We start from the raw sequence: 27,862 nt of genomic DNA on the forward strand, positions 1-27,862 counted from the left end.
TTTTTCAAGCCATCTAAAAATGTTCCCAAGGAAAAGGAACTCTCTTACTACAGCTTCATCTCAGAAGAGTTGGAGGCTCATGGTGTGGGGGAAGGACCCAGTTTGGGCATTATTAGAAGGGTGGCAAGGAAAAGTGCCACAGAGAGCTGAGCTCTGCACAAGTGGTATCCCTAAGATCTGGGAGTGCTTCTGTTAGTTAAATCATGATTTTTAGATCCTATTAAATCATCCCTATTTCCCACCCCCGTTTCTGTTCCTCCCCCTAGCACTGGAGACTGTCTGACAAACACACGTATAACTGTCTTCCTCCGTACCGAATCTGACATAGTTTGCATGGTAATGGTAACATAGGGGGGAGAAATCTTTTTCAGGTTAAGAGTAGAGAGTATTTGATTTTTAGTATTTTATTCCAAAGAAATATTAAAAGGGCATGGGGTTCTGACCAGGCAACTAGAGAAATCTACTCTTTTCCCTAAACTTCCTGGGGTTTTTCTCGTTCTCTCCTTCAGACCTCTCTTTCTCTCCACATTTTCCCTTTCCTTTCCCAAGTCCCGTGTTGCGGCACACAGTTGTCCTTCTGCTAGGCAGAGGGGTCTAAGTACCTGGGTCGATTAGGATTCCAGTGGAAAGAAACCCCTTCCCACAGGACTGGGAAATAGATAACGTGGAGACCCTAGGGTTGCTGGGCTTTTGCTGAGGCAGAAATAGTTGGCGAGAGTTGAGTACGTGATGCTTCCCTTCAGTTAAGGGAAGGGGCACAGCCCTGGCCCCAGGGGATGCGTTGTCTCGATTGCGTTAGTAGATAAATAGATCCAACTAGGTATGGGAATGACTAGCTCTTCAATTTGGTGGCTTACTCAAAGCCACAGTTCAGGTTCTTTCTAATAACAGAGATTAAACCTTTTTGCTTTCAAATGGAAAGAAGCTAGAGTGCAAAAATGCACTGGAGACGTGGATAATCTCGAAATACGAGATGTCGTCTAATTGGCAAAGGAAGAATGATCTATGGGAATAAGAGGAGAATTTTTCGTAAAGAGTCGAACATTTTGAGAACCTCCTGTAAACTAGCAAACTCCCTGTAAATTAATGACAGATGAGATGGTTTCCCTTTTAGGATATAGCCTATGATTTTGGTGTAGATAAGCTTGTTATTTGCTCTCTATATGTATTGAATACTTACGATATTGAATACATATAGATGCCAGTATGCATTTATGAAGAGCCCCCCAGGACAGGTTGGGGGTGACCTGCTGGAGAGCAGCTCTGTGGAAAGAGACCTGGGAGTCCTGGTGGACAACAGGATGACCGTGAGCCAGCAATGGGCCCTCGCGGCCAAGAATGCCAACGGCATCCTGGGGGGCATCAAGAAGAGTGTGGCCAACAGGTAGAGGGAGGTCCTTAAATACTGAAAGGGTGGGTGTCAGGAGGATGGGCCAGGCTCTTTTCAGTGGTGCCCGGGGACAGGACAAGAGGTAACGGGCACAAACTTGAGCATGGGAAGTTCCACCTAAACCTGAGGAGGAACTTCTTTGCTGTGAGGGTGGCAGAGCCCTGGCACAGGCTGCCCAGAGAGGTGGTGGAGTCTCCGTCTCTGGAGACATCCCAACCCCGCCTGGACGCGTTCCTGTGCCACCTGCTCTGGGTGACCCTGCTCTGGCAGGGGGCTGGACGGGGTCATCTCCAGAGGTCCCTTCAACCCCTGCCAGTCTGGGATTCTGTGAAGAGTTTTGTGAAGAGATGTATTGCAGTTAAGAAAAACTTAACTGAGTGCTACTTGAACGGAGTTAATATTCTTCCTCCTCAGAATCCACTGGCTACACGGAACACTGGCTGGTTTGGCTTGCAGGGCTCGGAGGCAGCGGAGTAGTTCAGAAGGTGGCGGGTGGCGTTCTGCAGAGCTGTGGGGCCAGGCACTCGCTGCAGCGAGGAGCAGGCTCGGCAGCGCAGCACCGGCTGGAAAGTCCCCGCTTTGTAGCCAACCCAGTATTTGAGAGAGGCTGAGCACACGTGCAGTCAAAGTGTGCTCACAAGCTAAACAGTTGAGGGGCTGAAAGCAAATGACGCCATGTTTTCTTTTTCAATATTTTCATATCTTTAGGAAGAATGTCCGTGTTGAAGTTGGTTTGTGTCATTCTGTTTCCCTCAGATAGCCAGCACCAGCTCGGTGGAATCGATGCCAGGAGCAGATGGGGGTGGTGCCTTTGGAGGGGTAAGTCATTTGGCACTGATACTTTCAGCAGGGCAAGGTGTGGGGCAGGGGATGTTTCTTTTGTAGCAGGAAAAAAAATCAGAGATACTTCAGTACATCGGTGTATAGACTGCTGTCTGGCGGTGCAGCTGCGCTGTCTTTAACTTCTTGGCCAGGTTACGTCCCCGGCTACTGGCAGAGTTTGCGCCATCAGTGAGTTTAAATCCTCCTCTTCCAGATACGTGCTGCACACGTGTGTGAGCCTAGTTACGGGGAACGTAGCTGGAGGGAAGTCGATCGGTACGTTGGTAGCACTGGGGCGTTTTATTGTGGGGTTTTTGTTTGTTTTTTTTTTTAATTCTGATGGGGAGCTGCACGGGGGGGAGGAGGGCAAAGAGAGACAGGGAAACCTGGCTGGGTTAATACTGTCCTGTTGTGTAACTCAGGATTTCATCTCCAGGAACAAATTTTGATTAACACTTCTTTCATAGCGTGCTTTCCGTGTTTCTGCCAATGCAGAGGAGGAAATGCTAGTACTTTCATACATCTCTGGCCTGTAAGTGATTGGCTGCTGCAAAAGCAAAATATGCTTTTAAAGATATTTTTCATTTTGCTTTGTGTACGACACCTGTGACTGCTGCTGAGTCAGAGCAGAGGTTTTGAGTCCTTAATAAGGCCTATTTTTTAGCATTCTTATCTCTCCCTTCCAAACTGCCTTCTGAGAATAACAGATTTTCAGGAGATGCCTTAGGGTTATCTGAGTTTGCTGAAAAAATCCCCAACAAGAAGAAATAACGACCAAAAAAAAAAAACCCTATCTGCTGAGGCGGACTATAGGATTTATGTATTAGTATGACCTTTTTAATAACAAAGGAGCCACTTAGCAGGCTCTTGCAGTCCTCTGGCCAAGCTTGTTAACATACTGGTGGGGTTTACAGACTATCAGTGAAAAGCTGTTCGACAAGCCAGCAACGTGACCTGTGCAGACAAGGGCTTATTAAAAATAAATGTTTGCAATTAAAGTGCTCCTTGCTGTTTATTGCTTGTTCACACTTCGTATTTTCCCTAAGCAAGTTTTTACGTATTTGTAGTCAGTTCTGTGATTAGTGCCCCTGTTCCTTGAGTTCCAGATGCTAGAGTGAGCTGGCTACTTAACGGAAAAGATGCTTTATATAGTACTTAAAAATAAACACGTAAAAATTTCTGTTGGTCTTAAGTTTCTTAGGGAAAAGTAAATTTTAGTTGTAATTAAAAAAAAATGTGGATCTTTTCAGTTGATTATAAATAGTTGTGTCAGTGATTTGCATAGTATTTTCCTTAAGTATTTAAAGAAAAATTTAATTTCTGAGATAGGAAAAAGAAAAAAAAAGGGAGATGATGAAAAACACAAAGGTAAAAATATGCGAAATTGTGTATTATTGATTCTGGGATCTTATTCTGCTGTGCTGTAGCAAATGCGTAGCATCAGTGTGAGCAGTAAATTCAGGTGTGAGTCGCAGCTTTAGAAAATAGGAATTTTTAATGATGACGTCGCTTCAGAAACATCTCAGTGAGTGCATGAGCAAGCCCAGTCTGTGCTGAACAGCTTCCGCCTGCAAACCACTGGGTGGTGGTGGCGGCCAGCAAACGGCTGTCTCCTTGCTGTGGTGCTGCTGAGGACCCTGCCGGGGTTCTCCTGGGTGCCGCACCTCAGCGTCCCCGGGGAAATGAGACACGATGCAGGGAGGAGAAGCCGCTTGCTCCGCAGCACGGTGGACGCTGCTGCGCTGCACCGCTGGCACGGTTCGTACGCTTTCTGCTGAACCTTCTGCGCGCGCAAGGAGAGTAAAAGCCAGCGGAAGGTTGTCCTGCATGTCATCTTGCATATAATGACGCTGTCGTTCAGAGAAACAAACTGAACGATGTTGCTGCATTGCAAAGTGTAAAATATGCAATGTAATTTAAATTCGTTTCGCACACACATTCAGCATTTCCAAAAGCACCTGCTGATATTCTGCCCCATTGCAGGTGTCTCCAAATATGTAATTTGTAAATGGAAAATACGCAGCTGTATAAGCATAACGAGAAGAAAAAGATTTAAAACCCCTTTGTTGCTCGTGCGTCTGCCTGTATAATATATGAGAGTCTCATCAGACTGTGTATATATTGCGTTGAGGTTTAATGTCTGCCTACTGGCCCAGACAGAGTGAAACATATAGCAAGTAATAAACAACAGAACGACAGTCTCCCGAGCCCTTTGGTTTTCTTGCTGTTCCTACCAGCTCTTCGGTGTTTCTTCCCTGCTTTTCAGAAGCAAGTGGAGGCTCCGGTGGTTCACTAATGATGTGGTGTCTGCTTTCCTACGCGCTCCAGCCACAGGCCTTCACCGTGCGGCCACGCAGCTCTAGGCATGAGTTGTGTCTCTCGCTGGGGTATATGCTCTTTTCCCACCAAAATTTTAAAGTTGGAGTAAACTGTCAAGGTTTAGAGAGTTAAATGCAGCTGTACGGTAAAAGCAAATTAGTGGTCAAAAAAGCGCAGTCGGAAAGAAGTTGATGTAGATACTGGCTCTGAACAGATTTTATGCAAGTGTTTTTTCCTGTCGGACTCACCAGCCTCAAAACAGAGCTGGGTACACCAAGAAAGATAAGAAATACGCCAATTATTCAAGTGCATTAGTATCAAGATACTCCACTTGAAACTAGGGCAGCTTTATATTAGCTTCCCTCTTAACGTACGTCAAGAGTAAATAAGGTAGCTCGTATAATAAAGGACATGGTTGCAAACTGACTGTTACGTTTATCTTTGATGAACAAGGTTTGTGAATTACAATGCCTGTCCTTGTTTTCTGCAAACCCCTTGCGGTTCTGATGGTGTACAGTTGAGAGTCCATGGCAGGGTCAGCTTCCCGAGCCATGGCTGGGGGGGCCGGGGGGGTGGCCCGTGCAGCAAAGCCTCATCGTTTTCACAGGGATGGAAAGCGAAGGGCTGCTTAGTTCTTTCTCAGTGTCAGCAGTTAAATAACATAATGTTGAAGAATTCTTTCTTCTATAATGGCACATTGGAATTTGCCAAGTCGTAAAGAAAATAAATGTTCATTTTTATTATCTTTTCTACAGCTGCATTAGCAAAGTTTCAAACTCTTGTGTTCTCACTGTGTTCTCATAACGTTGAGAAATATTATGAAACGTTGCCGATATTCATCAAACACTTAAAGACCTCTTCATATAGTGCCTTTTTTGATTGGCGAAGTTAGTATTAAATGCTTGTATGCTAAGGCACGGGTTAAAAGACAATGGTCTAAAATAAATATACTGGTCTAAAGTAAGAGCTCATGCATAACTGTCGTAATAGATGTTGCCCAATATCATACGCTTTCTGCTTTCTTTCCTCTGTCAAATATATGGGTGATGTGTTTCTGAAAGTGAACACTGGCCAGACTGTTTCGCCCTCAGAAGGAAGTCAGAACCGAGATCCATTAGGGGAAGTATTCAACTTGAGTCCTTTCTGCGTTGTAGAAACACGTATTTGGGTGATGATGGATATTCCTATTGACGTACAAATCAAATTAACCAATTTCCACGTGAAGCAGTCCATTCAGTTAATGTTAGAGGAACTTCAGCATTTTTCCCATGCAGGCACATGCAGGTATCAATTGAAAGCCAAAACCTGGTTTTGTTCAGCATTCGTCAAGATTATCTTTCGATCACAGCTCACAAGGCTAAACGGGGCCTTCATTTGTGCTCTTGCCATTCCAGCAACACTAGTGAAATCGTTGTTAACGTAAGAATCGAAAGGCTTCTTATGCTATGTGCAAATTTTAACTGCTAAGAAGAGAAAAATTCGGGTTGACCGGTGAGGAAATGTTCCGAGATGACAACTTAAGGGGGATCCATCCCTAGCCAGCTGGAGGAAAATCAGTGTTCTAAAGAATTACATAGCTTTAGCATCAAAATCAGAGTGAGAAACGGCTGACTTTAGCCCACACGTGTGATACAAATAAAAAAGTTACTCTGTAGATTGCTGTGGATCAGTAGAAGCTTTTCGAATCACTTTAATTATACGCCTTACTTGGAGGGGTCTAACAGAGTCGGAGAGGACCGTTTTTGCCAGTGATTCATCCAAGGCATTGTTTGGTTGGTGTAATTCAATGTCGAACTGGTTACATCTGGTTCTTCGCAAGAAAAGTGAAATACTGCACTCGGCTGAAGCGTGGGGGAGGACTTGGATTTGCAGGCATTCTGTTTTGCTGAGCAATTAATCTGTATGTATATGGGGCTATCGTGGTGTTCCTGAATGAGCCAATCCGTATGACCGCACTTCACCAAGCCGAATTGCAAAGCGATCCTACGGACGTGGGTACGAGTTTGAAACATAGCTATTGCAGCTATAGAAAAGATAATACCAATAAAAAGATCCAATCCAATTAGAAGTAATTAGCTGTGGTTTTGTTGTGTAATGCCATTACAAGGCAGGGTGGTTTCAATAGCTCTGCTCAAAGACAATGTGCTTTCCTCTGTAACCGGGGAATGGCAGGGCAGACACTCGGGGAGGCTGAAAGATGGGAGAGTGCTGTCAGCTTATAAAATTTGATTTTTTTATTTTATTTTTTTTTTAAATTGGCCTGCAAACCCGGATTAGTGACTTCTGCAGGTTAGTCGTAACCACCTTAGGCAAGTGGCAGGGTTTCCCTAGCGCTGGTGATACCTGCCTGCTGATCCCTGGGCACCCTCCGCCAGCTGTAGTTGCTGCTGCCTTTCCGCCCACCCCCCGTGCCCACGGCCTTGGGTAAAGAAAGGCTTCGAAGAAGGGGAAATTTTTTGAGCCAGCTGTTCTCTCTCAAGTGAGCTTACGCCTTAGTATGCACGGGTGGCTTAAAGGGAAGCGGGGGAGTCAGGAGTCCAGGATCTGTGTAACCCACAATGGGCCTGATCTTCACCTGGGCGATTTTCAGAAAAAATACAAAATTCCTCTGCTTTTTCGATTTAGAGGAATTGTTTCTTTCTCCCAGTAGTTTGTTAAATGACTATGTCAAGGAAACGAAAATGAAGAGAGTTATCAAACCTCTTCTCATGAAAGAGCTGTGCTGGAGGAATGGGATGGAGCCACCTTCTCTGGGCTGGGATCTCCGTGCCGGTGCCACCTGGCTGGGAATGCCCCGGGCTTACCCCTGGGGACCTGCTGCTCCTGGCACACAGCCGTCCTGATGGGGAAGGGGGAATGGTATTTATTTATTTAAAAAATAAAACAAAACGGGGAAACTACCTAAAGTTTTGTGTGAAGCTGTATTTTTATGAACTGCACGTTGTCATGTTAATGCTCGTCAGTTTGTCAGAAAATTGGACAATTGAGTTTAATTATACCCAGTGACTTTGGTCACTCAGTATAGCTTAGGTGCTTAGCTTAAGAGGCTAAACTTGCTTGGCTATCTAGACAGCTGATAAAAAGCGTCTTCTGCCAAGAGCAGTTGATAGCAGGTCCCCGGTGTAGTTGTCCTGGCTTCCTGAGGAGCTTTATGTTTCATCATGGGGCAGGAGGGAGCCTGGGGGATCTCCTGGACTATGCATTTGAAGTTGGGTGGGGCTAAAACCCACTGCCGGCACCGTCAGTCGAGCCGCTTTTCCCCAAACCTTCTCATCTCCTCCCCACAAACGGGAGAGTTTACAAGGCACTCGCAAAGTCGGCGACATTTACCTCAGCCAAGTCCCGTTGCAGAAGGGAGGAGGATGAGTGCCGGAAGGAAGGCTCTTCTTGACAAGCCCACATTGCCTCTTCCTCCTTGCCCACAGGTGGTGAGACGAGGTTACTCAGTGGCTGTAAGGGCACAAGGGGGCAGGGGGACTTGAGGAGTTGTCTCTAGCGATCTGAGATCACCTAATGCCGCACCAGAAGCACCCGATGGCTGAGCCAGCCACAGGTCATCGGCAGGGCTGATGTGAATTCTTTTCTAAAACCATCTGAAACCCAAAGAGGATCTTTGTCAGTAGGAGAACGCTACGAAATGTTTTGCAATCTCTTTTTTTTTTTTTTTTTTTTTAAATATATCACATAACTGTACTTTTCATTTCAGAGTGATTCCTGTAGGAAATCTTCCAAATCCAAGCGCGACAAGGAGAAACAGGCTTGCAAGAGCTGCAGCGAAAGCTTTAACTCCATCACTAAAAGGCGGCACCACTGTAAGCAGTGTGGGGCAGTAAGTATCAGAATGCCCCCGGTGCGAGGGGCCTAGTCGGAGCTGTTTTAAAGGCAAACCCAGCACCTCCGTGGATAAAAAGGTGGTGCTTTCCCTGGGGATGTGCGTGTGTCTGGGGAGGGGCCTGTCCACTTCATTTTGTTTGCAGAAACGGAATGGCCTTCGGACAGCCTTACCTCACACAGCAGCTCGTTCTAGGATGAGCAGCTGAACACAACGATACTAAAGATGGACGGGTCCTTCTTTCCCCAAAACCTGTCTCTGAGTTGTCCAGAACTGCTTGCGCCAAAAAGTCAAAAGTCATTGCTTGAAAAGTCAAAAAAAAAAAATCAGTCGTGGAGATTCAAGGCCGGCTTACTGGAGGCGCTTATCCAGTGCCATCCGCTGACAGCTTAACTCTCTTTTTTCTTTCTGAAAATCACAGCCACAGCCGAGATGAGATTGATTTCTGTAATACGACTTGAAACCTGCCGTCTGTGACTTGCGTTTCATGGTTCGGTGTTCCTAATGTAACTAGTACAGAATAATGTTATTTAAATACCGTTATTCATCTGAAGTGGAGGTAAATTTTCAGCTGAGGAGAGACCTGAATGTATAGTTAAGATGTTCGAAGAAACCTCAGTCTCAGCAATTGCAATAAAATTACTGTGGAGGAGACACTTTTGCACCGGAGTTGGGGTTGTCAGCCAGCTGGCTTTGTTTTTATTAAGAATTACTAAAATCATGAAATACATTTCTGGAGGTTTAAAATGTTCCATTGCAAATCTCTAGTATTATTAAAGAAATGAAATAATAGCTTTCTCCCGTGGAAGAGAGATAACAAGAATTGCGTTATTAATATTTATTGTTAAATGGTTGCTGGTTGTGCGATGGTTTGTGATGTGGCCGTAGCATTCAAATTAAAGAACTTAATTCCTCTCGAGGAAAGACGGTCAGGTTTCTGAAAACGCTAGCTTGCTTTTTTTATATAACGTGGCAGAGTGGTGCTTCAGTTAACACTTGCTAAATTTAGGCCCTTACCTTCGTATAGTAATTAACATCTTGCAGCGAAGCGTACAACAAAACATACTGGTACCCGAAGGGCGTTTGGGCTGTATGATTGTACGGGGCGTTCAGGACAGATGTGGAACGCGGCCGACGGCCCCGGCGCTGCGTCCCGGGGGACGGCTTCTCTCCCTGGAGCAGCTGGTGGGGTCGGAGCGGAAGCGTGGAAACAGGTTCCAGAGCTGCAGCTCCATCACTCTTCTGCTGCTTTCGAGGGACGTGGTGTGTTGTTGTGCGCTCTTGGCAGCTGAGGAAAGCAATCCGAAGTTGTTAATTTGGCATCGGACAAGTTGTTGCTAATGGATAATACGTTGGACTGTGTTCTTAAAACGGTCCGTGATTTTGGGGATTCCTCAGTTCTATCAGGCCGAACTGCCTAATTGATGAGGAAGCATCAGCCACCTTTACTCTAAAAATCAGTCCTTCCTGGACCATTTTGTGAATGGCGTTAATAAGCACTAATTGCTTTGTCAACCTTTTTGACTCATAAAGGCTTATAAGAAAAGAAAAGCAAATTTGCATGATGTTGATCATGAAGTATTTCCCAAAAGGCGTATGTTGTCTTTAATTAGGTGTATTGGTACACAGCAGGGGATCACAAAAGCATGAATTATTAATGTTGGCAAATAAAGTAAATATTATCTCGGTCTCTCTATCTTCCACTTACATTAGTTTCCTGGATTTTACTTTAAATAACATCCATTCTGCCAAGTCACTTTCTTTGGAGAAGGGTTGTGTTTTAACGGTGCCTAATAAAGCACCGTCTTTCTGTTACAGGTGATCTGTGCAAAATGCTCCGAGTTTAAACCACTTGCAGATAATAGCCGTCACAATCGAGTGTGTAAAGAGTGTTTTCTGCAGTTACCAGCGAGCCCCTGCAGCCCTGGCGTGGAAGCAGTCGGAGAACAAAAGAAAAGACTAGCTGCAGAGGTACAGTATTTAGCTAAGAAGCTTTTGGTGTGCTAGCTGCCCTTGTGAGTCTTTTATTATTTTTTTTTAAATTTATTTATTTAAAACAAATGAATGAAATAGCTTGGTTATCTTCTTTCCCCCACCGTGATATTCGATCCTCTGACCTATAGCTTGTGTCGAATGCTGTTTGTAAGCATTCATCGCAGGGCGCGGATCATACGGGGGTGCACACAGGTTTTGCGTCTAAGCTTCAGCTTTCAAAGTAACGAAAAAAGAGCAAAACTTCTGTTTTCTTTTTTTTTTTTTTTTTCTTCTTAATGGTGCATTTCCGATCTTGAGTTGTACGCAATAACTATTGTCAAAACTTGGCAAAATAACTCCATATAGAAGATATTTCACACTCCTTGTTTCACGTCCTGTCAAAAAACAATTAAAACGATTTTTTTTTCTTAGTCGGTTGTGCAAAAACATGGCATCCTCCTGAAAGACTGTCAGGATTCATGGAAAATTTCTCAAACCTGCTCTAATGCAGACTCTTTTCTCCAAGACGTGACTTCCGCAAATTATACTGTGGAAACTGCTGCTTCAGAAGTGCCACTGATGTCGCCAGGCTTTGTACCGTGATAGTGGCGCGTCCTGCTCTTGTTTTTTACAAGAACAAGAAACGTATTGGCAAACTGATTTGTTTTATCCTCACCCACAACAACTGAACCTTCTCTTACCGATGCTTTTTTTAGACTATGGGCAGAGCTGTGAGTACCGTTACGTGCCACGCTTTTCCTGGGCCACCTTGAAGAAAAGGGTTTTATTTATTTTACCTGTGAAATACAGCCAGAAGTCACTGCGTGTGTAAAAGAGGACGTTCGCGTCGATTGAAAGTGGATCCACAGGGACGCGTCTCCTGAGGGTGCATGGAATTCTTGAAAGAGCCACTGAAACACCGAGAACCTGACTTCATCACAAACCATCCTTCCCCTCCCGATGCGCTAACATACGCCATGCTGCTTTGAGCACGGCGTGGGAGATCGGGGGACAGTTGCAGCCTAGGCTGAATAACATCTTGCCTTGAAAACCATCTCTCTGGAAGCCACCCCTCGGAGCCGTCAGACTGCCTTCCAGCCGCCTTGCACTCCTCAGCAGAACCAAACTACGCGGAAAAGAGCTGGAGTCGGAGCAAGAAATGCAAACTGGAGTGCGTGTCCAGAGCTCCTGCAATAAATGCTTCCTCAAATAGTCTTCTCAGACTGCCCCGCTCTGCTTCCCAGCATGTCATATTTCTTTCCAGGCTACTAAATGTACCTACTGGGCTAAAATTACACCAGCACTGTGTGCCAGAGCGAACTCAGCTGCTCGGGTGTTTTGTCAGCTTTGTACCCAGCCACGTCCAAGCGTCTCAAGAAGTACAAGGTGGGGTACAGCTACAAATGCACAGCGCCCTTCCCTGAGCTACCCTGTCTGCAGAGCGCGGAGAAGATCCTGCATCCGGAGCTTGATACTGTCAAAATCTTCCGATAGGCGCTACAGAGGATGAGCACTTCGTGTGCATAGTATGGCCCGTGCTATCTCATGATAAACTCGCTAGCCCTGTTTCAGCAGAGCTGGTTGCCAGTAAAGTGAGAACCTGCCACCTCCCCAGCTGAGAGCTGCGTGAACCTGAAAAGCCAGAGAGCAAACCAGTGGAACGTGGCCTATGGCTTTAGTTCAGATTACAGCAGAAAGCTGTAAAAACCCAAGGAAAAGAGTCATTTTTCTCTCCTATACTCAGGCTTTTAGCCTTGTGCAAATTGTCAAAGGATCAGGTAAAATGCAAGAGAGTAGATGTATAAAAAAGAAAGATCGGAGCTGGTCTTTTCCTTTCCCTCCTATTTACATTACACTTTCTTGACAAGCTTAATAGCCGCTGAGGAGATTGCCGCGTTACTAATGTTATTAGCAGCTGCCAGAAGTCCCCAGGAGACTTCTGTGCAAAGTCTAATGGGAACAGGAATTTTTTTTTCTTTGTTTTCCATCAAAAGACAGACATTTCTTTCCATCTTTCTTTGCCCTGGTGCTGATTCGGCTCTCTGCATCCACGCACAAGAGTGGCTGTTAATACACTTCCTTCATTAATTTGAAATCGTTGCCCTGCCTACTTTACTAAGCAAGGAACTAGGCGCATCATCGTCATTGCCATTCCCCGTTTACGTGGCGGTGGTGGAATTTAACTTCATGTCTGCTGGGAACAGTCATTCAGCATCTGCCTCTATTACGTGGAATTGTGCTATTTCTTGATGGTTTATAATAATGATTAAACTTTTGTTCGGCTACGGGCTCTCCGGCGTTTGCCCTACAGTATTATTTGACTCTGGACAATTTAAGTATACTTTATGCTTAATGCCAAGTATTTTGCCCATGTAACCATCCATGGAAACAGCTCTTTTTTTTTTTTTTTCCCCCCTTCATCCAGAAGCAAAGCATCTTGGCAGCTGAAAACAGCCTCTTCAGCAGCTACCTCCAGTTCCTTGAGAAAGGGAAGACTTGGTACAAAATGTGGGTGACCATCCCCAAGACTGAACCTCTTGTTCTGTATCTGCAAGGAAGCAGCCAGGTAAAATGACATTCCTGAGGGTCAACGCACGGGGCGGGGGGGAGCGTAAGTTTAAATCTGTCAAGCTGGGAAATAGGTCCAAGGATTTGGCGTGGTTTCAACAACAAAAATGAGCTTGGTGCTCTGAATATAGCACAATGCCTCAGAGATTTCACATTTCCTTGTTGCCTCTAGTTGCTGCCGATATGCTTACGAGCAAATGTTTAAGCTCATAGCTTTTCTTTTCCACTTTTTAACAAAAAAATCACAAAACAAGGATAATTTGGTGACCTTTTGGGTTTTTTAGAGGTTTCAGACAGGTGTATTCAAAAGTCTTGTTATCCTGTCATTAGGGAAAGCACTTCCCTGAAAAATGCATAGGACTACGGAACAGCCCGGATATTGCAATTGCTAGATGAAGCTTTGCTTTTATTTTTTTATTTTTTTTTAAACCTAGTTCTGGGTTGAGAGGGTGGATGAATTTGTGGAAACGTAGATGTTCTTCAGCCTGAAAATTGGACTGTGTTTGGTAAAGCTCCCTGTTGTAGCACCTTGTGATTTTATGTTTACTTGAAATAATTACCTGTGGTAAGCATTTTATTTTTTTTAAAGTGGGCCATCGAAGCTAACTAGCATTTGTGTGTGATGGAAGTCAAGCCATAGAAATATCTATAGCAAGATAGAACATCCAAAACAGAAATATGGTTCGTGCTTCCTTAGTGCTGAAGGTCAAGAATGACAATGCTGAAATGAGATCCCCCAGAGCCAGTCTTGGATTTGGCAGGTGACACATTTATATACAGCTTTGGTTTATCTCCTGGGCGGGACGGAAGAAGAAATGGGTCCGAATTCTGCGTACCTGCCTACCCTGCTTTCATTGTAGTGTTACGAAGGGGTTGCTTTTTATTAGCATCAGTTTGTATGGCTGTAGCTAGGAACAGTCTGGGAACTGAATATTACTCATGATTTTATAAAGCTATTCAAAGTAAAGCTTACCCCCTAGCAACTGCTCGCCAAGAAGTACATGATGTCCTTAGAAGCGTGTTCGTTTTGCTGCTTGTCAGCAAGAACACCTCTGGTTTTAAACAAGCGCGTGTCATGTTTTAAGCACAGTGCTGGAGAGACTGAAAGCTTGAATTTGGAGCTCCCGACACAGCCCGCTTGGCTTCGTCTGGGATTCAAAGCCCACACTGGGTGAGCTTCCAATTCATCCCACAGGCCGTGAGCTGCCTGGCTTCCCTTCTAGTCAACAGGCGATGCATGACTGAAATGGCAAGTTGAAAAAGCAAACAGCCTCAGACAAAGCGCTCAAACGAAAGCAACAAACCCAGTCTTTAGATCTCTGTGGAGTCAGAGTCTGGGGAAAGGAAAAAAAAAAGGCTTTAAAAAGCAAAGCAGAGAGAATGGCTTTGCTGCTGAACTCTTCACCGTGCCTCAGCAAAGGACCAGTGCAAGCCCCGGATCCCGTGCAAACCAAGCCCAAGTGTCTCACACAGGCAAGCCTGGGGAAGGAGGATGGGAATAGAGGGAGAAGTCTAAATTCTTTGGCCTTCCTCACCCAGGAACGAGGTGTGTCATCCAAGAGATGACTGGAACAAGGAGTTGGGAGGAGGCAACACCTCATACGTGGTATGACCTAGAAAGGAATTTCTCCTTGTGCGCAACCGGTTGTCTCGGGACAACATAAGTAATGACCCATGGGACATAAACCAGCCACGTTTAGTGCACAGCAGAACGATGCTGGGTTCTCCAGGCCCCCTCCTGACAGTTGTGCAAAGCCAGGACTGGAAGCTGGAGGAGCTTCTGCGCTTCAGATGCTACGTTCTTTGCTCCGTGTCCTGCCAAATTTGATCTTGAGCCTCTGTTGATATTATTAGTAAGATCCTATATATTTTAGGGGAAAAGGGTGCCTTTGGTACTGATTGTCGATTTTATGACAGTTAAATTTAGTGGTCAGTGTCCTCAACTATTTCAGGTGTGAGATAAATCTCCCCATAAAGCAGCAAGAAAGCACACAGGACAAGGTTGATCTGTCTTACATTCAATAACCAAGCCAAGATTTACTCTCGGGAATCAGCAGTTGCAGGCTGAGACTATAAACAACAAAACAGAGCCCCTTTTTCAAGGGCCTGCCCTTCCCCTTTCTGCAGTTTCTTCAATTTGCATCCAACTGAAGGGAAAAATTGCGAAGCACAGACCATTCCTTGGTATTAGCCCAACGTTCTTATTAGTTCTGGCTTACATACTAGACACTAGACTTCTGAGAAAAATGTCTCCCAGAGCTCCTCTCCTGGTGGCCGAGTGTCTGGAATCAGTTGGGAACCACTCACGTGCTTGAGCGTTATTTTCCCAGGCATTGTTTGGTTTTGTACAGCCACCTCACGCGTCTCACAAACCTCTTCAGGCCTGCAAAGAAGCGTTTCAGTGCCTAAAAAAAGAGGTGCCTTTTGGGAATAATATTGCCAACAATGGCATTAAAGGTCTTGAAACACAGACCAAGTGAAGCATGGCCGTAGGAGTTTGAATGTTGGGGGTTATTTTTAAAAAGAACAGAAAGAATAGTTTGTCTCTTGGGAAGGAGGAATAAACCAAACTGAATCTGGAGCTTCTGGTACAATAAAAGCCCGGACAGTTTTTGTCTTCTGCACCCCCAGCCCTCACGCCGAAGAAAGAATGCCAGTGCAAATGGAAATACGACTCGCAGGCTTTAAAATAGCAAGAAAACTGCACTTTTCCTTTAGAACCTTGTTCCAAGAGAATGAATTAATCCCCCGAGTGTTCACAGTTTAAGTCTTGCATAAGGCTTTATGCATGAGGATAAAATTCACGGCTTATTTAAGTATGGAAATCGTACCCATTTTATCTGTCCTCAAACTGAGAGAGAATTTGTGCAGCTGTTTGTCATGTTTATCTGAGTGGAATTATAAGAGTTTGCTTATGAGCGAAGACCACCTCCAGCTTAAGGATCAGCGGTTTTATAGAAACGAGTCCGTCTTTCCAAGGGCTCCACCTGGAGCTTCTGCCCCCATTGGCCTTGTAAAGTGCACAACCACCTCCAGAGCTCTGACGTTAATGTACACCCGATGGGGAAATGCGGAATTAAGGAGTCCCAGCTAGCTAGAGAAGTCAGGAATTCTGGAGAAATACAGAGGGTAAATCCGGCACAGTGAGAGCTAGTGTATATAATAATTATCAGGTTTGATCCATGAGAAGTTTTTGCTTTACAAATTCCGAAGAAAAATCTTTTATTCGTCATGTAAATGTGATTTACTCCTAGAAAATAAGGCGGTAGCTGAGCGTGAAGTTGAGCTCAGGGGTTTAGAGAAGTGTTTTTGTGGCTTGTCTGTTAACCCTGTTTTGGTGAAGCCCGAATTGGCGCTGCACTCCCGCTGCCTGTCCGTCCATCCTCATGGTCCGGCAGAGCTCTGCCGCTTGGCACGCCATCGTGTCGCAGGAGTCTCTCAACCCTTGGGAGGGCGGGGTTAGGTCGTAAGCGGGTAGAGAGTGGAGTTTGGGTGGAAAAACAGGGATTTTCTAAGCCTATTCAAAGGCAGGAGGGGAAAATGATAGCGGTCCCTCAGCGTGTGACTGTTGTTCTCCGTACTTGTGTGGGAGAGCTTGTACGCTGCAAAAAGATGGGCAGCATGAGGGGGGTGTCTGTATGGAGGGGTGCGTAGAACTGCCGGTGTGGTGGAACCGAGCTGTCCGTTCCCAAATCTTAAAACCTGGGTGTTGTCGTGGCCGTAACAGAGCAATAAATAAATGCGGCTGTAATTACCTAGGTAGAATACTAACTACCAGCGTTAGTATTACGCTGCTTAAGAGTCAGGGGGAGAGCACAACGCCTGTGGTTACCGGCAGTATTACCCAACGGGCAGATTTTTGTGTATCACTCGCTATCTCAGGAGGATTGAAATCAACCCTAAGGGGCGGCTCCTGTCAGCACTGGCTAGTTCGGTTTGATGACGTACCGGTGTCGTGCAACCCTGGTGTGTTGCATACAGAAATATTTTTTTAAAAAAATATTTTTAAAAATATTTTTAAAAAAACAATTCAACCAGGCCAATGCAGGAGGCTCTTAAAAACGGAATATGACGTTTATCTCTCTAAAGCCTGTAAATCCGAGTTACGTGCTCGGTGTCCCGCGGAGAGATCTGGTTTGGGTGTGTGGTGTGACCGGAGGCTGAGTGCTTCGCCTTTATCGGTCAGTAGTGCAGCTTTTCAGAGATAATTTAAATCCCTTCCTTTTGGATCAGGCAGGTACAGAGAAAGTGGCAAAGGCATCATATTGTGAAAAGGGAGGAAGCAAGACCAAAGGCAGTCTGCTTAATTTGCCTGTGTCTGCGTGTTATGGGTAGGTGTAACATGTACCGTTCAAACATCAGTTTGCTCTTACGCGGCACTTCTTGGCTGCAAATGATGCCATTTTTCATTGTCGTGGGCAACCTCCGATTTTACATGTGACGGGCCTTGGTGTCTGTTTTTCTAAAACAAGATCAGTGAAGCAGGCATGGTTGAGCTTGGGCGTGCTCGGGTGCGTTTTGTGTTCATCCGTCTCATATTTGCTCGCTTTAGCGCTGCCACGTGTGCAGGTCTGGAGCCAGTTCAAGCTTCTGCATGTGCAAGACCTCCCTGTCGTACAGATGCAGCTGTGGTGTCAGGATCAAGGAATTGTGTGCTGCTTTTGACACAATAACTTGCACTCAAGTAGGAACTGAATTCTTTAGTGTTGGACCCAAAGTTGACGTAAATCTCCTTGAATAGCGCTCGGTCTTCAAGCAGATGGACTCTGACATTTTTGCATAACGGTAACAAGTAGTGGATTAATAAATCAGGAAACCTCTATTGATTTAATAAAATGCACAGACACATTTTTGACTCTGTATTTTTTGCCCCTTTACTTAACGTATGTGTTTACATTGATGTGAGCAGTTCTGAAACTTGAGTTCCATCAGTCTAAGTGTTAGAAGAGTAGATTTTTTTGCCATTGTTCTCAGAGCTGTGGTCCCTTTCCAGATTTCCTAAGTCATCTGCGGTCAGTATGAGGTGCCAAAAGAATGATTTTGCCACCTCTTTGGGGGATGCCCCGTTAACTTCGGTATGAGGCGTTGAATTTGAGTGGGCATCTACACAAGTAGCTGCTACGAGAGGCGATGGCTTCTTACAGGTGCTTGACGCCTGCGTGGTTTAGACTTCAGTCTGGGGACCCACCTTTGAAAATGCTTTGCTGGCATCCGTTGAAACGAGCTGCTCGGTCACGGCCTTGCCAAAGTATGTCTTTCCTGAAAGCTTCGTGGAGGAGTTGGTTGATGCTCAAGATGTGACTGCCAGAGAGCTGTATCGCTCCTTAGATCTGTGAGTTAATCTGGCCTTTAAAGGATGTTCAAGAATCTGAGCTTCAACTTCCTGAAAGGCATCGTAAATAACCCCGAACCTTCCGAGAAGATTCGCTGGTTGATTTAAAATCTTGAAATTCTCTTTTATTTTGCAGTCTCTTCCCTGGTAGTTGTCTCGCAGTGTCCAGCTCTGCTTATTTGTCCCCTTTAAACCAATCTTACAAATGTCCCATGAGGTTCAAAAGCGACTACACCAAACTATTCTCAGCTGGATCTGATTGCTTGTACCTTACGCAAAGGTTTTTTCGTAAAAGGCAACATGCGTGAGTTATATGAAATTACATGAAAATCCCCAGCCATGCCACTGCTGGATCCGTGTACTTACTGCAAAGGAGAATCTGTTAAGAAGAATAAAGCACCGATAAGTCGTTGCCTCTTACTGTTTTAAGTTCGGCACGGCCTCTCCTCTGTTTTCTGAGCACAGTGCTGAGCGAGGAGCCGGAGGCGCATGTGCTGCGGGTTCCTGCGCGTGCCGAAGCGCGTGCCGAAGCGCGTGCGTGCGGGCAGGACGGCGGGATGGGCTGGAGCGCGGCAGGGGTCAGTCAGCGGCACCCACCAAGGCGCTCCGGTTTGGTGAGGGTTTGGGGTGCAGCTGCCTGGCCCGAGCGTGTGCCCGGTGCCCGTACCTGGGGTGTCGGGTAATGCGTCTCCAGTTACATCTCACTACTTCAAAGCAAGCTCTGAACTGTTTGAAACAGGCCTTTGCTTAATCCCATTGAGAGGAGATCTGCCCTCCCTGCGCAGGATACCCCCCCCCCCTTCAAATCCCCTTTGTTGCTGAATTTTGACATTTGTTCTTTCTTCTTTAGGATGGACGGAGCCCACGTCCTGTTCCTCTGCCTGGATACGAAGTCAGTTTACCAGGTTCTGGTGAGAAGTTTGAAGTGAAGCATGTTTTTAAGCTCTGCCAGTCCCAGCAAACTCTGTATTTCAGTGCGGAAGATGAAGAACTGCAGATGAAATGGATGGAAATTCTCACCAAAGCAGCCAAAGGGGAAACTGAAGATACGGCTGAAGGGCTCAGCAACCCATAGAGCAAGTTCCATTTAGTTTCTTTCCTACACGCTATAAACCATCACTTGAATTTGGTATTCATGGCACTTTGGAATCTGTATGGCTTTATCTCTTCATGTGTCTGCGTAGGAAGTTCAGTGGTTTCTCTCCTTTTATTGTACATTTCTCACGTACAGTAGTTACCTGGCATATATTATGTTAAAGGAAAAGGTAGTTGTAGTTGTTGGTGGTGTCGATGCTGGTTTTAAAACAAAAGACAAGGAGAAAAGCATTAATTTTAACAAAGGTAATGGAAAACCATCGGTCTCTTGTTTTCCTCAATGTATATTTTCCAGCCCTTTTGATTGCTGTCAGTGCAGGATGTGTATAGTCTGTGATTAGTTCTATAAATGCTGCCTTTTAAGTTAAGTGTTGTAAAGGCTTGTGCTGGCCACTGACATTCCGTTCTCTGTCCTTTCCCTCCTGGTAAAAGGTCTTTGTGAAGTGTGAGCGATGTGCTGAGTATTTTCCCTTTGCTAGACCTGTGTCTCTGCTATTTTGAGATGACCTGTTCACAAGACAACTTCTGCGGAAGGGACTTCTAAAAATGACTGCGCGCTGTGCAGCAAAGAACATCAAGAAGCCTCGTTGATTTTAAGCATTTATAATATTGTTTTGTCTTCTTTTGAAACCAATACCTTCCTTCCTTCTATTTGAACCCGTTTTGATGTAAGTGAGCAAACGTTTTATACTGCAAACTGGGTTACGATCAATAAACAAGAACATTTTTAGTACACACAGTACAAAAAGGTGACTTCTTTGTTGTATCGGTTAATTTAAAAGTGACCTAGGATTTATTTATATAATTTGTAAATAATGTTTCATAAGTATTTTAAGAATTTTTTAAAGATCTCAGCTAATTAACAGGATTTAGTGCATAGAATAAGAGATATTTGTATGAACTGAATTTGTAATTTAATTTTCCTGTTTACCTGTATTTGTCTTATTTTCAAACATAAGTGCTTATCTATTTAAATAAAAATTCATGCAGTTAACTCCTGAGCCAGATTTCCAAGGCACAGCAAGCTTTAGGTCAACGTTTAATATAGGTTTTAAAAAAAAAAAAAAAAAAAAAAACAAAAAGAAAAAACACCAAAACAAACAAAAAAAAAAGGCATGTCTGTTCTTAGTGGTAGTAAGCATGTAGTACCGATAAAAATTAAATAAAATCTGTCACAGTATTGTATTTTTAAATGGTTTGGTTTAACTTTTATTTCCTCTTCAGCCTTCTACGTTTTCTGATAGTGGTAGAAAGAGCGAGCTGCTCCGCACGGCCAGAGTTTGTTAGAACTGGTGAAAGTCAGGGAGGATCAGTGAGTATTTTTCTTACCTACAGAAAAGGATTCGGTTTTTTCCTTGTTTGGTTTTTTTTTTTTACACTGGTGTAATAAATCGTATACCTGAAGTCCACGGTGCTAAAAATTAGAAGCCATGTATTTAATTAGCTACTGGTACAATTTCACGAGACCTGCATCTTCCCTCTCCTCCCTGTCCCACCCCCCGCCGTTAGCATGAGAAAGAAGAACAATTATCATATGGTTCATGGAAATTAATTCATCTCAGTGTGTGGTATTTCCTCCCCCAAGCTTCACTGAAAATGTAACGATGCAGAATGCTGGCCTTGAAAATTGACACAGTTTGTAATGTTTCTGGTTTGGGATTGCTTTGTTTGGCTTTTTTTAAAAGTTTTTCCTTTATTTCTCCACTGGTGTGGTTCTTTGGAAGGGAGAGTGGTAAACCAAAACAAAACTAACGCACCTTAATGCATCTTTCATTTTCTATTTTTGTTAAGCAAGAAAAATGTTTAGCACACGGGTTTTTTTGCAGGTTTTCTCCATTTTGTTCTTTTTTTATAAGTAAGTATGTCAAAATGTACGTATGATCATTTTATATTCCTCACTTCACCTTCTTTAAAAAAAAAAAAAAAATTATAGAAAATACGTGTAGCGTAGCTGGAATGATAACACACGATGGCACCCCTGGGCATTCGTGTCACGGTTCCCAGGCAGCAACTTCTTCCCCGGCCTGTCTTTCCACTTTCAGGGGACACGGCAAGGAACGTGCCCGGGGACTCTCTGCCTTGTGACTAAGACCCAAACCGGCAAGAGCTTTTATCGTTTAAAGGCAGCGACTTAAACCTCGTCTGGAAAACTAATACAAGTCCATTGCAGACCCCGGCGCTCTGCTCGTCTTTGATGGAGTGTGACGATGCTCAGCCCAGAGCCTAAAACGAAACAGCCGCTGGTGTTGCAGGTTGGGGTCAGTCATGGTCGGCAATGCGACTGTTCTCCAGGCCGGCGGTGCTTCTGCGGTAGACTCGTCTGTTATCTTCTTTCAAAGCCTGATTTAGCCCCCGGTGAAGCTGCGGGAACTCTCTGTTGAGCGCGGCTGGGGTTGCTTTGCATCGCAGTGAGCTGCCTCTCATCCTTTTCGAGGCGTTATTCAGGCTTTGGATTATTCTTTCCTGTTCTTGGGACGCGTGTGTCGTTTACGTAAATGAGTTCAGTGAAACAAAGTTTGAGAACGTGATCCTGGGAGATGAATCTTTCAAAGCATCTGAACGCACATCTTTTAAGGATACAGGGAATAATCACTTCAGACTTCCGTGAATCCTGGTTAGTTCATGTATCCTGCCACGTCAAGGAAATAAGCTGCTCTTAAATAAGCTGCTCTTTTCTTTTTCATTTTTTCTCTTTTTTTTTTTTTTTTTTTAAACTTACGAACCCAAAGGAGGGCCTAAGATGATGGCAGTCTGGTTCACATGATGATAAACAGGCGTGCCAAAATTGCAGTCAGCAAAGCCAAGGAGGGGTTCCCTGAGCTTCCCAAATCTGCGTTCTCCCCATTTACTTTTATCGCTGTGCGCTCAAATTCTAAACCCTCGTTGTTCCCCGGCTTGTAAACTGACGGGGCTTGGGGGTGCTGTGGGGAAAGCATCAGCGAGAGCCTCCTGTCGCGGGATGCTCTTGCTGGGCACGTGGGTTTGGTCCCTGTCGGAGTCGGGGTGCTGCTTGTATGAAGCCGTACTCGGCCTCATCCTTATTTTCGGCTGATGAAACCAGAGTATTACACGTCAGTGACCCGTTGGGAAGCACACGGTGTTGGTCAGCGAGATGGGGGAGATGGTGATCAGTCTTCAGCGTTGGAAAGCAAAAAGCATGTGCAAAGGCAAGCGCACGCACTTCGCTTCGCGGAGTCCCCGCGTTGCTGTCCGTGGAACAGGGCAAAGCCCGCGGGGAAACCTCTGCAGGGCCAGGACCGGGGAGGAAACAATTCACGTGAACTTTACGGGCATTTGGCTAGGAAGAGCTAGCTTCTTAGTTTCAGCCTTTACTTTTGTACTGTCGTTTCTGTCCGTAATATTTTACAGATCTATTAGATGTGTACGTACTCCCACAAACAATTGCATATGCGAAAGAGGGGAAATTTTATTGTGTTTTAGCTATTTAGTACTATAGAACAGACGGGTATAGTGCAGAAAACCTCCCAACGCTTTCTCCGATCATTGGGTGGGGTTGAATTTTTGTTGAATTCGCGTAGATTTTGAAAATACCAGGTCAGTTCAGACCAACCTTCCATACAAATGTGTTTTTCATGGACCCCGAGGTGTATCATCTGGCATATTTGTCTCCAAGAGCCACCTGAAATACAAAGAAAGGTTTCTTGTGGCTTTGGAGTTCCGTAGTTCCAGTTGTCCTTCCAGTAAATCAGTTACATCAACGGCTCAGTCATACGGAACTGAGTGTCTCGGAGGGGGGAGATACAATTGTCAGGATTTTTTTTACTAGTTTAGGAAAGGAGAAGGAGATCTCTTGCTTCTCATACAGGACACTGGATTTCCAGCATTTTGGCTGGTAATGGAAAAGAACTTACGTCAAATGATAAAGCTGAAAGTGTTATTTTATTCTGAAAGAGCTATGTTACGTTGGTTTTGATCCAGCTCTCAAATTAATCGAGTATCTTTCTTCATTTATTTTGTTTGTTGGAAAAAAGACAGTCACGTCATCAGTTTAACAAGCGCTTATCAAGGTACAACGTGAGCTCCCAGACATGAAGAGGTAAATATTACCTGTTAGTAGATCTTATTCAGACGGAAGGCGGCGGCGCTTGTTTCTTGTTCTTCGGGATGACGTAATAAACGATTCGGGGTTTTCTTACCTATTTTGCATCCTGGCATAGTTTCCCAGAAACGGCTGCCCGGCAATACGGAAACTGTAGGTCAAAGCTGGTGGTTAACCAATCCGACAGCCGCTTTACTTCCCTGCGGGTCTGTCACCGGCAGCATGGAACGTTTAGCTGCCGTATAGAAATGAGTGCGTATCCTGTAAACAAGCGCCTTCCTTTTTTACAGACCTACTATTTCTCTTTTTCTCGTCTTCAATCCATATGGGGCCCGGCGAGGTTTTTCGTTTGGCTTGCGCTTCTGCCTGGGTTTTCGCTCGGCGGGGCGCTCTGCAGCCCCAGGGGCGCTGGACGGAGTGGAGTGATTGCATTTTGCTGTAAAATGAAATAGTGATAAAAAGGCGCTTTTCGGAAAGCAGTTGATGGCTGTCCTCGCAGATGCTGTGCAATCTGTGATCACAGGAGATTAGACTCGAGGAAGAATTCCGTTTGGAGTCTCTGAAGCAGAGTTTTGGGCAGCTATAACCAGCTTAAGGGGATGACTTGCTCAAATGCAGCAAAATAAACTCAGCTGTCTTAGAACGGCTGCTAGCGTCGACAGTGTGAAAGACTGTTACTTAGCCATGGCTTCTCAAAGCGGTTCAAAATTCAAACCACAAATCCTCACCTGGAGTAAAGGATATTAACTTCGCCAGTGTGTTTGAATGGACGTGGCATCTGGCCCGCGATGTTGATTTTATTTTTGACCAACAGCGCACTTCCAGAAAGCCTTTGCAGTACTTATTGCCCCCCTACGCTCTCTACACTGTCCCGCCCCAAAGAAAACTTATTTAAAAGCGAGTTTCAGATGGGTGCACTGAGCAGCGATGTTCAGCTTGATGAGGAAAGGGATGGAAACCCCAGCCGTCTCAAGAGCCTGCGTGTGCCCGTGTCTGGACGACGCATGCTGCGTTGGCAAGCTCTAATTTCCAAGTTCCACGGTCTCGTTGTCGGGGGGACCTCTTTTCCTTGCGATTGTCGAGTAACCTTCTGATGTTTCAGGAAGATGCTCTGCAGACATGGAGTTCCCTCGTTAGATCGAAGAGGTTTCCTGTGGTATGTAGCGTTTGTGGTATTTGAGTCTGAAAAGGAATAACCAGTTATCCCGGCATCTCAGAATGGGCAAGAATCCCTCAAGACTTTGACACGATGTTACAAGAATTAGCCGTTTGCTCTATAAGGCCTGGTGTCGTAGTGGTCTAGAGATTGCAAGAAGAGGTGAAACTGGAAAATACAAAGTTGTCCCACTTCTAGCGCTGAAGCAGATGCTGAAGATGGCAATGCTTGGTGGGAAACTGGTGGCAGCAAGTACCAGCTGACTTCTGAATTGGGTAAGAATAATTAAACACTGCGTGTTGGCCTTGCGCGTGCATCGTTAACTTCACTCTCCCCATAGGGCGGCACGTTTTGGCTGTGATAAAAGGCCCAGCGTTGACTCAGACTATACTGAAGCTGTAAAAGGATCTCGGGACGTTTTCATTTTCAACACTTTGAAAGTTGCCCTTAACAGTTAGTAGTGCGGGTGCTTTGGGCAAACCTGGAAGCACTGGGGTCTTTCCACGGGAAGATGTCTAAGGAACTCGGGTGCCATCGTGCTGTTCGTAGAGTGGACAGTGCATTTAATTTTTTCACAGGGAAAGTGGTACATTGGGTTTTTGGAAGTCCTTTTTTAATTACAGTAAGTGCTGTTGAAACCACATCGTGGAGAAAGGGAGAGAATTAAATAGGAAAAGCTTTGTATGGAAAACAACATGAAAGAGAAACTCATTGCGTGTGTTGTACAAATGTTAGAGCGCAGCAGAACTTCAGGGGTGGCGTATCAGCAGCTGTGGAGAGACGGCAATGACGTACTAGTTTTGGTAGTAAAATTGTGTATTACGGAAGAGAGAAAACCCGAAGCCTGTTCCTTAGGCTGTGCCAGAGACACCCACTGCTAAAATAAGGACGGGTCCTGTGCACGTCCGATTCACCGGGGAGGAGCCAGACCTATTTGCAGAACTTGAGCACCCAGAGAGAGGGTATGGACCACGTGCTTGTCAGTTCATGTGGGGAAATCCCTTGCGATAGTCAAGCTCCAAATCCCTCTGTTAGCCAGAGCCAAGAAGCATCAAATTCTTGGAGCTGGGTGACAAAAGGTCTCCTTGAAGTCACGTTAAGTGGTGGTGTGAGATTGGATTGATTTGCTCAGCCGTAACAGGCGTGTCTGTCTGGGCTTGGCAGAGCGCGTGACATGGCGCTGTGTCCGTGTGTGCTGCTGCGTGCCAGTAAGAAGGGGACTTGCCGTGTTGCTGCTCTTCATGAGAGCGAAGCTCAGAAGGAAGTGGCCGGTGCTCTCCTGCGAGCGAGGGGGGCGGTGGGGCTGCGGCCTGTACAAAAGCGATGGGGCTGCCTTGTCTCCGCTAATGGAAAGGTTTCCGCTGGAGGGGAGATGGGGCATCCCTGTGATCCTCTGGCAGTCGTGGCACAAAATGAGACAGTAGAGGGTAACGTCCTCCGTTCTGTGGATGTGAATCCTCCCTGGGGGCAGCTTCATCCCGTGCACTGAATGCGTATCGCAGTGCTTGCAGAGGAGGGGATCAAATTAAACATCTACACAAAATGGGTACCCTGAACGTGGCCCAATTCCTAAGCCTTTAGTTTTGCGGTGTAACGTTTTTCAAGTAATTTCGGGAGAGGGTTGAATGGTTTTCGCTTAAAAAGGCAATTTCATCTTAAAAAAAAAAGAAAGAAAGAGGTATTGTCTTGCTTCCACTTTGGTTATCCAAAGAGTTGCAACAGCAAAGATTTCTGCTGTAAGATAAGAAATGGAATTATTCTGGGATGTGATCAAATAAATTACAGGTAGGGATCGGGGCGAGGGGAGCAGCGTGTGTGGTTTTGCTGAATTAACAGTTGTGTACTTGTGCGTGACTCCGGAACTGAGGAGGGCTCGGGCCTGGAAACACGCACAGCCTATGGAGGGATTCCCAAATTCGCGCCCGTGTGGGACCGCGGCTGCAGTTCGCAGGGCACGAGCAGGAGTTGGGTTGCGTCGATAACTCGGCACTGCCAGCCCTCCTTCCGTCCTGGCTTTTTCCAGCTGCCACGCTGCGTCCGGAGCTATTGCGGCAGCTGGTGACTTTACGGATAGACAACCAGGAGGGACGGGCCCTCTCGGAGCCGTTGTGCCCGTGGTTGGGGCTGGAGGCGGTCAGGTCAAAGGCAGGAGGGTGCTAGAGCTGGTCCGAGCCCCCAGATAAACGTTTTAGCATAACATTGGGGAATATATTGCAAGATAAGAAACCGCAATGTGACTGTGTCGTTTCCTGTAGTCTGCCGATCATCTGCAAGTACTCGAAGCTTGCACTATTTCTGAAGAAGCAAGCCCCGGGGGATGTGAAAGAAAGGTCAATAAATAATACACGCAGAGCGATATGGCTAAGGAAGAACTGAGTTAAGTTAAAAAAAAAAAAAGAGATCCTGAGGACAGATGCTTACTGGGGAAAAAAAAAAAACAAAAACAAACCAAAAATAAATTAAATATGTATTTGCCCTGTGAAGGAGCTTCTCCCCTTTGTCCCAGGCATTGCAAGGAGCCACTTCAGCCTGGGAGGAGTCGGGTCAATCTTGCCCCAGGCAAGTTGTAAATCCCAGAGCAATCTCCTAAGGAGGTGCGGGTTTTGTGGGGGGCACTAAGGTGGTAGGCACCAAGGAATGCAGCTGACGGTTAATTGAACATACAAAACCATTTAGAGGACCATGGCAATTCCTGACGAATTTCCGCTTTCCCGCCACCTCCTTTCCTGTCCTGTCCTTTGGATGTACCTAATAGCTTCTGTGTTTTTCAAGCCCATCCTTTTTCCAGTGTCTGCGGATCACCTTTCCTCCCTTCAAAATTCTACTTTAAAGGAAATAGGTCGTGTAGCCTTGTCTGCGTGTTTGGTTGAAGGGAGAAGTCGCAGCTGGACGTGGGAGCAGGACGTGCTTACTTTGAGATGGGGCTGAATTTAAGGCTTCAGGAGCATACCGCGTTAAAACACTCATTTTCTTACAAAGTGGCGTTGCTGCGACCGGCGTTTGATGCGCAGCGGGTATGCAGAGCCACGTTAAAACGCGCCGAGGCTCTGTGACCGCAGGATAGAGCGGGGAGACACAACCTCTCTTCTGGTGGAGCAGCATAATTGTAATCACCTCCTTAAATACGGTGCCACTGTCCCAAGTGTGTTTTGCAGCTGGTCCCCGGGTCTGTGTCATCCCGGGGGCCAACTTTCAGGGACCGGTGATCAGTGGGTTCCTGAAAAGCAGCCTCTGATCTTCTCCTTCACCTTTCCCCATCTCTCTTCCCTTGTTTATCCTTCGCCGTCCTTTGCTGTTGTTGCCGAAATAGGGGC

At 45.5% G+C, this 27,862-nt stretch overlaps 1 protein-coding gene across 11 annotated transcripts in view; it reads left to right on the top strand.

The window, feature by feature from the left end:
* Window positions 1-20,405, top strand: part of FGD3 (FYVE, RhoGEF and PH domain containing 3) — a 113,851-nt gene extending 93,446 nt beyond the window's left edge. For 9 of the 11 annotated variants that reach the window (XM_063347856.1, XM_063347858.1, XM_063347861.1 and 6 more), the window contains exons 15-19: window positions 2,147-2,209; window positions 8,238-8,360; window positions 10,182-10,334; window positions 12,763-12,903; window positions 19,088-20,404. In XM_063347856.1, coding sequence (XP_063203926.1) covers window positions 2,147-2,209; window positions 8,238-8,360; window positions 10,182-10,334; window positions 12,763-12,903; window positions 19,088-19,312 — 705 coding nt within the window. In that variant the 3' untranslated portion in view covers window positions 19,313-20,404. Of the gene's footprint in view, window positions 1-2,146; window positions 2,210-8,237; window positions 8,361-10,181; window positions 10,335-11,053; window positions 11,220-12,762; window positions 12,904-19,087 lie in introns of those variants that run through there. The other 2 variants (XM_063347857.1, XM_063347865.1) reach the window with 2 other exon arrangements.
* Window positions 20,406-27,862: the final 7,457 nt, after the last annotated feature.

Source organism: Chroicocephalus ridibundus, chromosome 10 (assembly GCF_963924245.1).
Source record: "Chroicocephalus ridibundus chromosome 10, bChrRid1.1, whole genome shotgun sequence".
In the NCBI taxonomy this organism is placed as follows: domain Eukaryota; kingdom Metazoa; phylum Chordata; class Aves; order Charadriiformes; family Laridae; genus Chroicocephalus; species Chroicocephalus ridibundus.